Source organism: Thalassophryne amazonica, chromosome 3 (assembly GCF_902500255.1).
Source record: "Thalassophryne amazonica chromosome 3, fThaAma1.1, whole genome shotgun sequence".
Classification (NCBI taxonomy): Eukaryota; Metazoa; Chordata; class Actinopteri; order Batrachoidiformes; family Batrachoididae; genus Thalassophryne; species Thalassophryne amazonica.
In genome coordinates this window covers 55,268,326-55,279,914 of record NC_047105.1, presented here as the reverse complement: position 1 = coordinate 55,279,914, position 11,589 = coordinate 55,268,326, and the positions used below count along the sequence as shown (strand labels likewise).

General features: G+C 40.4%; 1 protein-coding gene across 1 annotated transcript in view; it reads right to left on the bottom strand.

Moving 5' to 3' along the window:
• Positions 1-587: 587 nt before the first annotated feature.
• The window catches only part of uba7 (ubiquitin-like modifier activating enzyme 7), a 99,842-nt gene continuing 88,840 nt past the window's right edge, over positions 588-11,589 (bottom strand). Inside the window, exons 23-24 of the mRNA XM_034166346.1 lie at positions 7,628-7,719; positions 588-812 (exon numbers count right to left, since the gene is read on the bottom strand). Of these exons, the coding sequence (XP_034022237.1) occupies positions 653-812; positions 7,628-7,719 (252 nt within the window). The 3' untranslated portion in view covers positions 588-652. The remainder of the gene's footprint in view (positions 813-7,627; positions 7,720-11,589) is intronic.

The following is an 11,589-nucleotide window of genomic DNA, read 5'->3' as shown; positions in this document are numbered from 1 at the left end:
ATCAAATCACGAAGCAAAAAGCTGTTCATAAGATATGAAGGTTGTGTTTGTGATGGTGGATCCTTCAGGGAGGAGTAGGAGGAGGTGGATCCACGTGTGCTCTGAGCAGCGTTTCAACAGGACAGCTGTGTCTGGATGTCAGGCGCCGCGCCCAGTGCGCCAGCTGTCTGTCCTCCTTTCACCGTCTCATTATTCTCAGTCTGACTTGGACATTAAATGTGGAAACCAGTCCATCATCTCTTCGGCAGCACGAGCCCATCAAATTCAGATTGTGCAGCCAGCCGTTTAAGAATCTCACTGATTACCTTCCTTAAAAGATGCTTTTAGTATGCAAATCAATATAGCAGGCGTGGAAACACATGTGAAGTCACAACTGACACATCTGATTCTGTGACAGTTCACTGGTTGTTAGAGGCAGCAAGAGGCATAGAGAGTGAGCGAGCGGGTCATTTTTAGTGGCGATCACAATCTGTTCACACATTAGGCATTAAAGTCATTAAGGAATGTGACCTGCTCCCCCACCAAAAATTAATAACACACCGTAACATTTGGAAAAGAATCTAAATCAGCTATCACGGCCCTCCTTCTTCTTACTGAAATGAGGGTGTTGGTTTTGCTTGCTGAGACTGAGATGCAGCCATGTCCTGCCTTTTCATCTCATCTCTGTGGAAGATCCTGCTGACCAGCGCACGTATCTGATCGGTGGGACGGGGTCACACTCTTCATCTTCAGTGAATGAAGGGATCAACTCCAACACCTGCTTGTGCTGAGGGATTTCTGCTCTGGTTACAGTCGTCACAACATCAGACACACTGAAAAATTCAAACAAAAAAATCCAAATTTATATTAAAATAAATAAATAAAAATAATTCATGTGAAATTCATGTATTTGTACGTGAAACGAAAATAAATGTGTTCAATCATCACTTTGTTTCTTCTAGTACAGTGATGTCTAAAGTGTGGGCCACAGTCCTCCAGTCAGCCATGAAGATATTGTGAGTGGGCCATGACCACTCATTAAAAATAAACAAAAACTTATAATAATATTATGCCAAAATATCTGACTGAGAAAAAATGCAATTAGAAAAATCTGAGGCAATAAAAAGAAGACATGGGATTTAAATTACTGTATTTTCCAAAGTAATAACTCATGCCAGGGTATGTTGCACCTTTTTTCCTGTATTTTCAGCTCTAACTTGGGACTTTTGTGCATTGTTGCAATGTACTTTTTGTTATTTTCATTATTTTATTATTGCAGTTTATTTTGTTAAGTAATTTGAATCCTTGGAAAGTTATACACATCAGCAGTCATTATAATTTTTTATTATTATTAATGTATAATTTTTCAGTTACACCAGAGTATAAGTTGCAGAACCCTCCCAAACTAATTTAAAAAAAAGTTACATACTGCTGAAAATACGGTACGTGTTCATCTTAATTCATGTATTCTGCAACATTCCACTTGTTATGACAGATTAAATTAAAATCAGTGTATCACAATCACCTTGAGTAGAAGGCACTCGGGGAGTGCATACCTCCACCAAGGCCACATACATATGTTCCACAAAATGTGTTCTGGTTTAAATTCAAAATAAAATCCCTCATTTTGTAGGACATCATCCATCTGCTCACTGAGTTGCATCAACATCCTCTCACATCTTCTTGAATTAAATGTTGCTATGTACCACACTTTCTTCTGGATCTCAGTTCCACAATATATTCTGCATCACCTCAACAATTATTAAACTGCACATTTCCTGGAACATTATCTATCAGCTCACCAAATTTCACTGAAATCTGTTCATTACTTTTTGAGTTATCCTGCTAAAAGAAAAACAGACAAATGGCATTTTTCCACCAATCAGAATTAGTTTTGGGGAATTTTATAAAACCATTTAAAAAAAAGACTAATTTCTCTGTTTAAAGAAAGGCAAACAAACAGAATCTACTTCTCGATCCCAATCAACATCAAAGTGGAACAAGAGTCTTCCTTGTGATTGATCATAATAACGGCAGGATAAGCTTTTTGGAGATTCTCTAAAAACTAACATAATAATAATAATAATAATAATAATAATAATAATAATGCTGCCAACAGTCAAACCGACAAATGGCAGCTATCACCTCCTTGTGGAGCGACAAAAGACAATAAAGGAAAAAAGATGCTGTGATTAACATTCAGATGTGAAGCCTGGGAACTGGTCGTAAGGAAGAGGTGCATTTCGTGGCTGGCACTTCCTCTTCTTAAAGCGAGCATTTCCTGTCCAGACATGGCAGTTTTGTGGTGTTAATCGTCTCCACCCTGATGTCCAGAACAGCAAATTCAAATATGGAAGGAACCTAAGGTTGTAATTCTGCAGTGCCAAATAAATAAATACAGAACTCTTTGACTTTTTTTTGTCCACACATTTTAATGCAAAACCCATAATTTGATATGGATGCACATTTGTGAATTGTCCAGCAGGTGCCAGTGTTCAAAAACAAGGTTGTTGCAAAGGTCTCGAAACATCACTAAAAAGCCTCTTGAGTTTGTCATCACTAATTTGCAGTACTGACAAAAAGTATCAGGTAGTAGTGTCATGCCCAGCCACATGTTCTGTTCATTATTTAACTTTGCTCTTTTGTTCCCAATCTGTTGTGCATTTCATATTGTATTTGGGCACATAGTGAGTAATGCGTTTCTCCTCACACTTAGTTTCTAGTTTATGTTGTCAGCTGACGCTCAGGTAAAGGTGAGCTCTGCATCCAGCAGGTGGCAAACATCTATTGGATATTACAAAGGGAAAACAAAGTTGCTTTTGAAACTTATGTGATGTATCAAAGTTATCCATAATCGTTTTTAGGTGCTCTTGTTGTTTGATTGGTAACGAGATGATAGCAATGATTGTTTTAGAGTAATTGCCTGTAGAAGCTGGCTGGGATGGAAAAACTCCCTCACTCGCCCATTCATCTATATTTTTTGCTGTACAAGCCTGTTCACCTTCCAGTGCAGGTACAATGTAGCTTTTTATTTCCTGAAATACCAAACTGTTACACTGTCAAATTTAACAGTTTGGTCTATTTTACAAGATAGAGACAAGAGCCCAGCAAGCTGAAAGGGAGAGACCTACATACACTAAAAAGACCTGTGAGTGCTGAAGGTACAAAGGGATACAGTACTGTTTAGGTTATGTTAGGATAAGGGGTCAGTTTAGGGCTGCCTTCACAATTCCTTACACACTAGTAAATGTTCTGTATGGCCAGCTCATAGGCTCAGCGTCCCACTGAAATATGTTTAAAGTAGACCTGCATTGAAATAAATGCAGTCAGATATTTGGACCAAAAAATGACTCATATTTACACATAAGATCCTTCTGAATGTAGTAAAGTAAATCTGCAAGCCCAGATCTGTCATTCAACGGAGAAATCTTCATTTAAAAATGACAAATTTACAGCTAAAATTTAGCCCTCCGCAAAACTGTCATCACATCCGGGACGCTGCTGAGACGTCAGGGAAAAGACCCTCTCCCAGCATGCATGGCGCCAACTGTAATTTGTGGATTTATGTCAGTCTGCATCTGCACCTTTTTCTTGTCTTATACGGAAGGATCTACTTTTTTAAAACTTCATACTGTCTTGCGGCACGTTTGGTGAGTACACATTTCTTTTATTTGTGCTTGAAAATTATTTTGGGGGACTTTTTCATATGCCCGTTTGACTGAGTGGTGTCGCATTGAAAATCTACTGTCTTTCACCTCTGGTGTACCGTCGCGGGGTACGGAGGTGGGACCCGCAAAGAATCCAAGTCATTAAAAAGATATAAACCTCTCTCAGCGGCCACGGAGCTCTGCGGCTCTCCGATTACCGAGACGTGCGGCGCTGCGGATTTTGCCGCAAGAAGTCTGTTCTTGCGAGCAACAGGTGTCACCGGCCGCTCCGCATAAAAACAGCGAGCATATTCTCTGGACTTTTGCCAAGTTGGCTACACCTCCATTCAGTAGACAGGGACGTGGTGCCGGCTGCACAGCAGACATGGGGGCGATGTGAGTGGCCCGCTTCGGCATTTATCGAGCACGCAGACTCAGTAAGCGCATCAGAGGCAGAGAGTGAGGTGTCGGGGAAGAACGTCGCCCGCTGTCGATGTCGCCGCTGATCTGAGCATGCAGAGCTGTATCTCACATTCATTGCAGCTTACTTTTGGATGTTGAAACCAGACGTGTATAACAGTAACATTACTAGCAGATAAAATCAATTTCAATGCGGGATCGGACTGAAGGTGGGAGCGCTCTGTCTTCTGCCGGACGTCACTGCAATGACCCAGATGTACAAACAGTTTTCGCTGAGGGCTAAATGAAGATTTCTCCACTGAATTACAAATTTGGGCTTATAGATTTACTTTACTGCATTCATAAGGGTCTTATAAATACATATCAGCTATTTCTTTCTGAGATCTGACCACATTTATTTCAATGCAGGTCTATTTTAATCAAAGCCTTTGCAAAAAGTTCCAAAGTTCTCAACTTAATTCTGCTCACCGCAAAAACAAGGCAATATGTGGCCGAGCATCCATGGCAGATTCAGCGTCCCCTAGAGGTTAAATGACACCCATTTTTGTATGCTTCCTCACAATGGGGTCCTGAGCCCACGTAATGAGCTTGGTTTTTGTACCTCAAAGCGCTGCAGAGCTATGACCTCACTTCCTGACACAAGATCACATAGTAAAATGAAAGGAATCATAGGGCTGATGCAACCCCGTGTGCTCTGCAAACTCAGATATAGCCATGTCCGATATCATGTTACCAATCAATCACCAACGCTTGGCTGATCATTATAAACTTTAGATAATCTCTTTAGCCCAGTTGGTTTGGAGAAACAGCAGAAAATATTTTTGCATCAAGTTTTTGTTCACCTTGATCTTGACTGTTTTCAAAGCCTCTCCAAAAGATAATCATCTCACAATATCTGTCAAAGTAACATAACAAACAGCCACAAAGACACAAATGGGAGGCTTGGGCTGAATGTTAACTGATAATTTTTGTGAAGACTGGACAAAACGTCTGGCCTGTGAATGAGTTTATTTCTGGGGGGGTTTTTGTGAATTTTTCAAGGAATCCAATATCCAATAAAGATGGAACACAAAAATTTACATCATATGATGCACTCAACTCAGCCTGACCCAAGGAATGCAACGGTACATGAATTTGGAAATTTGGCATTGGGTTCAAAATAAACACAGCTTCAAATTTTGCCAATTTGGTGACACTAGAAGGGCAGATGTGCAGGCATGCTAAAAGGAATGGCAGCACTTTGTATCATACAGTGATGATGATGGCATGAAATATGACGGATGGACTACTTTTCTATAATTGCCCACCCGAGGCTTACTGGCCAGAGGGGAATAATTAATAAATAATTAAAGGTCAGCTAAAAACACTTTGAGAAATTAAAATGAAATGTTGACAAATGCGCCACTGCCCCATGTAAATGCAAAAACAAAGAACTATCTAAAATCCAAATCCAGATCCTGATCAACTCCAAAATTTCATGGATTCTTCCATCTAGTACAGTAAGTCCCTTCGGCTGCTCCCATGTTTTCGTTCAGGGTCACCACAGCAGATCCATGGTGGATCTACATGTTGATTTGGCACAAGTTTTACACCGGATGCAACTCCACATTATATGGAGAAATGTGGCAGGGGTGGGGATTGAACTGGGAATCTTCCACAGTGAAAGGAAGCTCACTAACTACTTGGTCACCAACCACTAATAATGATAATAATAATTAAAAGATCATTCCACAAAACAAACACCAGTGATTCCCAGTAGCAATTCCTGAATCTGTTGAGGCCATAGGCAAAAATTCCAAGGTCTTTTATCATTAGTCATCATGTTTTTACCTCTATCTTTTTTTGGCATAATAACCATTAATACTCCAGTAATAGTAGCAAAATAGTATTAGTGCAAAAACAAATAAACAAAAAAAGTGTAAAGTAAATAAAAAAGTTCTCTTATGACGGATGGCCCCTATGAGGTGAATAAGAAGTCTGCGGGTCACAGAGCTTTCTCTTGTCGTGCCCCTGTTCTGTGGAATGATCTCCCTGCATCAATAAAACAGTCAGATTCTGTGGAGACTTTCAAGTCCAGACTTAAGACGCACTTATTTTCCCTTTCATATGGCTAGCATACTGGTACAGTTTTGTTTTACGCTTTTTACTCTTTTAATTCATTTATTAGTAATTGGAGCGTGCCGCGGCCTCAACTTTACCTAAATTCTGGGGCCTTTTAGTGAAGTTTAGGACTAGTGGCCGGCGATCACCTTAGTATTTCTCTGTTTTTCTTGCTGTTTAATGCTGGCAAATTATACAGTATTTTTTTTTTTTTGTCTTTCTGATGCCTGATTCTGTTTTTTCTCTCTGTTTAAGGTGCAGCTCCATCCAGAGATGGGAGTTGTATTTGTGCTGGCGACCCTCCTGTCCTGTGCGCCAATAACATTTCTTGTATATTCGTCCGTGAATTGTTCTGTGAATTGTTCTATAATTTATGTTTGTAGCATGGCCCAAGCAGAGGGTCACCCCTTTGAGTCTGGTCTGCTTGAGGTTTCTTCCTCAGGTGGGAGTTTTTCCTTACCACTGTTGCTCTGGGGGTTGGTAAGGTTAGACCTTACCTGTGTGAAGCGCTTTGAGGCAACTCTGTTGTGATTTGGCGCTATATAAATGAAAATAAATTGAAAATTGAAAATGAGTTGTTGTGACGCAAGTATTTATCAAAACCACCTAAGCGACAGGTGGTTGTAGTTTAACGTTTGTCAGACCTTGGGGGCCTGTAGTTGCGTGAGGCCCCAAGCAGTTGCCTGTCTTGCCTGTCAGCACTCAGTGCCTCTGGTGATTCCAATACGGACCTGTCAGATGTCACCACCTCTATGTAACAGCTTACTTGCATTCACGGGTCATCATTTAAGATGTTTCATAACATCTGAGGATTTACTTTATTTTATTCCCCCTCTAGATTCCCTGCACTGGTAGTTTCGGAAGGGGCATAGCAGCACAGGAAGAGTATGTTGGAGAGGATGTGTCCAATTTGGACTACTCTGCTCTCCTCTAAAAGCTTTGTCTATCCATAAAACCAACACAAGCTCCGCAGGGAGTTAAGCACCCAAAAGGGCGAAGGAAGACTGGCACACAGTCCGAGTCAAAACGAAGAGCGAAGCAAAGAAAGTCAGACATGTTGCTTTGTTGAATCAAAACACGCCTGAGGGGACAAATTCTTTGACTGGAAAACCGAGGAATCGGCTCAAACACCCCGCAGCTCCTAAAACGTGGCTTTAATATGTTGCAACACTAAACACGTTTTAACAGCAAGCCTGCTGATGTGCACAAAAAAAAAAAAAAAAAATCCAGCTAATTTAACTCTTTAACACTTGTCATCAACAAACAGGCGGAAACCTGAGGAGGAGAAGCGTCACTCGTCAGTGTGCCGTGATTCATACTGACGGAACGCCTCTGTCTGCCATTAGCCTCCAAATAAACAAAGCGAGGCTGCAGTTTGGGGTTGTTTATGTGCGTGCTCACCACGTGTGGTCGTACACACAGAATTTTAAAACAGAATATGTAAAATGACTTTACTGGAAGTCAGTCTTCACCAGCCTAACCTTTGCTGGAGCCTCTCCTGGTGGTCACGACCGGCGTCGTATATCATAGCTGGTCCATAGAACAGACAGCAAACCTCCAAGCTGTATTTTTGCTGCAAAAAGAGGAAGAGCACAAGATAAACACTTCGTTACTGATTACAGCCAGAATGCATTACGCAGAGGAACCTTCTACAGCGTCAGCAAGTCAATGATGTAAAGGTCTGAGGATGAGCTGTGGTTGCAAACAACCTCAGCAGGCCAAAATTAAATGAAACCTGGAACAAATAACACTTGGCAAGTTATTTTTTTTGCTTGACTCCTGAGGCTAATGTGGCAGCAGAACGAATAAATCAAAGATCTGTTTAGACAAGATGGAAATAGAAATGAGTTGTAAGTACTGGGTTGGCACATTCCTGTCATGAAATGTCTACCTGCCCAACTAACTACCTGTTTACCAAACTACCACTCGAACTACCTACCTCCGTACTTTTCAAACGATCTAGCTTGAACCTACCTACCTGCCTACAAAGCTCCCTGTCTACCCACCTACTTTCCAAATTACGTAGATATCCACTTACCTACCTACATAGTTCCACAGCTACCTATTTACCCACCTACCTATCTACTTTCCAAACTACCTAGCTACCCATTTCGTACCTACCTACCTGCCTACCATGCTCCCTATCTACCCACCTACTTTCCAAACTACGTAGCTACCCACTTACCTACCTACATAGTTCCTCAGCTACCTATCTACCCACCTACCTACCTACTTTCCAAACTACCTAGCTACCCATTTGTACCTACCTACCTGTCTACAAAGCTCCCTGTCTACCCACCTACTTTCCAAACTACGTAGATACCCACTTACATACCTACATAGTTCCCCAGCTACCTATCTACCCACCTACCTACCTACTTTCCAAACTACCTAGCTACTAGGGATGGGTATTGATAAGATTTTATCGATATCGATGCCATTATCGATTCTGCTTATTGATCCGATTCCTTATCAATTCCCTTATCGATACCTCTTGCGAATTTTGTACTAAAAGTAGGCTTTACAGGTTTTCTATGTATTTCATTGAGTCTTAAAGTAAATAAATATGAAATTGGTCACTGTATCCTTGATCTCTGGACAGAAATAAAAATAAACAAAACTGTGTTTTGCTTTGAAGTTATTAATTCCAACTGGACTCTATCGTTCTAACTTGACTTGGCAGAGAGCCGCGCAGCGTTTGGAGCTGTGTGAACAGAACGGAGGACGATTCTCGTTTCTTTCTCGCAACAAGACAGGAATTCCAGTTAGTAACTTTAATCCGCACAAAAGTGACTCACGATTTCACATATTCAGGGATGAAAGTGGTGAAAAACAAAAAAAAAGCTGAAACCCAAAATTACCCCCAACACCACCCACACGAAAATGTTTAAATTCTAGAAGCTCTGAAATGCAATCTGGTACTATTCCAGACAATAAACTGAAAAAAAACAAAACAAAACAAAAAAACAAACATAACAAAACCCAACTTTTCTTATTCAAATTCATTCCAGTAGTATTCGGCTCTTACTAGGATGCAGCAGTTTTCTAGCTTGGCAGATAGTTCTGGAGGAAATCACTGAAGAAATTAACACACTGAAAATATGGTTTGACTGAAACAAACTGTCATTAAACTTAAATAAGACAGGGATGAAATAGAGGAGTAAGAGTCACTAGGTAGGTATATATATATATAAACAAGGTAATAGGTAATAGGTCACTAGGTAATATATAAACAAAAATAAAATTAAAAAATGTTACAATTTGTAATACATTTGATTCTTTTACGACAACAAATGCTTGACAGCTGCAACTGCTTAATGCTAACTTTACCATTGAAAATGCCATAGACATGCTAACGTGTTAGCATCGGTCCCGTTTTTAAGTTATAAAATACATCTATCAACTGTTTCAGAAGACCGTAACAGGTCGGTTTAACATAAAAAAGGTAAATAATACTCACAGCCATATGCTCTTTAGGGTTTTAGCGGGGGAAAGCGAAAGAAAAAAATTAATCAACGAAGCAATGATCGAAGCACTGCTGCGAATCACTGATTCGATTGGTTCAAGGTTCAAAGCAAAGCTGCGCTGCAGAAAAGTTAATTACAGACCGCTGCAGGGTCTGTAATCAATGTAGAGAAATGATCATTTTCCTGACAAACACCCTCAAAAACAACGGCCACTCTGAAAGACCGATAAGGGAATCGTTAAGTAAAAAGGTTATTGATGTCGGTGGATCGAATCACTTCTTAACGATACCCGAAAGGAACCGGTTCTCGATACCCATCCCTACTAGCTACCCATTTGTACCTACCTACCTGCCTACATAGCTCCCTATCTACCCACCTACTTTCCAAACTAAGTAGGTACCCACTTACCTACTTTCATAGTTCCTAGCTACCTATCTACCTGCCTAACTACCTACTTTCCAAACTACCTAGCTACCCACTTGTACCTACCTACCTGCCTACATAGCTCCCTGTCTACCCACCTACTTTCCAAACTACATAGCTACCCACTTACCTACCTAAATAGTTCCCCAGCTACCTATCTACCCACCTACCTACCTACTTAACACTCTGATCTGGGCAGAAGACAACCTGTACAATGAATGTTTTAAGCATTTCATCTTTTACTCTATGACCGATGTTTGTGGCCACGCTCTGAAAGGGGTCAGCGGGGGACTTATGGCAGCCTGGATGTTGAACTGTTGAATGATAAATTTTCATAACCTGATGTCGCTCACTGTAGTAGGCACAATAACACATGAAGAAACAACCCAAAAAGATTTTTGAGCTTTGGCAACAAGATTTTTCTCGCATATTGCATGCATAAAGCCCCATTCTCACTTTCGCAATCTGCAAATGTGTCACTCTGGTGTGTGAAGATCATGACTGGGAATGAATGTGATCAAGCACGTGGTTTGATTATGTAATGCGTTGACTTGTTCCATGCAATGTGTAGGAAAGTAATCATGGCATAACCCATAGCACACCTGCCGTATAATTTTAGCACAAACATGGCACTTTTTAAAAACCACCCGATGATGGCACGACAGATAGGACAATGGATCTGCACAGACTTACAAAGGTAGTGTAAAAAAAAAAATGACAGTTTTTTAAACTTCAATTTCAATTTATTTCCTTTATATAGCGCCAAATCACAATTATATAGCGGCAAATTACATGCTGAAAACTTAGCCATGGTTTAATCAAGGCAACAGCGCAATGAGCTAATATCCCCATTCATCACAGACATCCTCTGGGACCCCCCTTAAGGTTTTCCAAGGTTTCAAATCGCAGGCTTCCGAGATACATATGTATCAGTGAACATGAGAAAGAATGGGGCTAAAGGCTTGTGGGTCTGAATTCTCGAAATAAGTCTGTTTTCACACACTGTTGTTGTCACCTTGGTTCTTCATGGTCCTGGCAATACTAAACCCATTTTCTATGATACACCTTTAAGTGAAGCTGTTTCGGATCAGTCTCTCACACACGCACGCACGCACAAATAATTCAATTTGTTGCAAAATAAGTCCACATTTTTTCCTCAGTATTTAGTGATTCCATAACTTTTTCCTCTACTTGATGTGGTAAACAAATTCCATTATTGACCAAAATTCATTTTGATTTGTCTGAGGTATATTTCATAGAGCCAGAATGTTCAGTTAGTTAAAAACTGTTTTGTGCCATTATTTGTGATTTGCTTTTCTGCTATGAAGTAAATAAAGTGGTAACATGTGTTATATTTGTGGTGACTCCATAATCTTTTCCAGAAGTTGTAGTGATGGGAATTGACAAAAGACTCTTACAGTTGCATGTGTGAAACACCAAACGTGTACAACAGACAATGTGTGAACTGGAGGAAGGAAGTTTGAATGGAGCCAAACACACTATGTGCACTGACATGTCCCGGCTGCAGTGTGCATGTATCTTTCTGTGCTGAA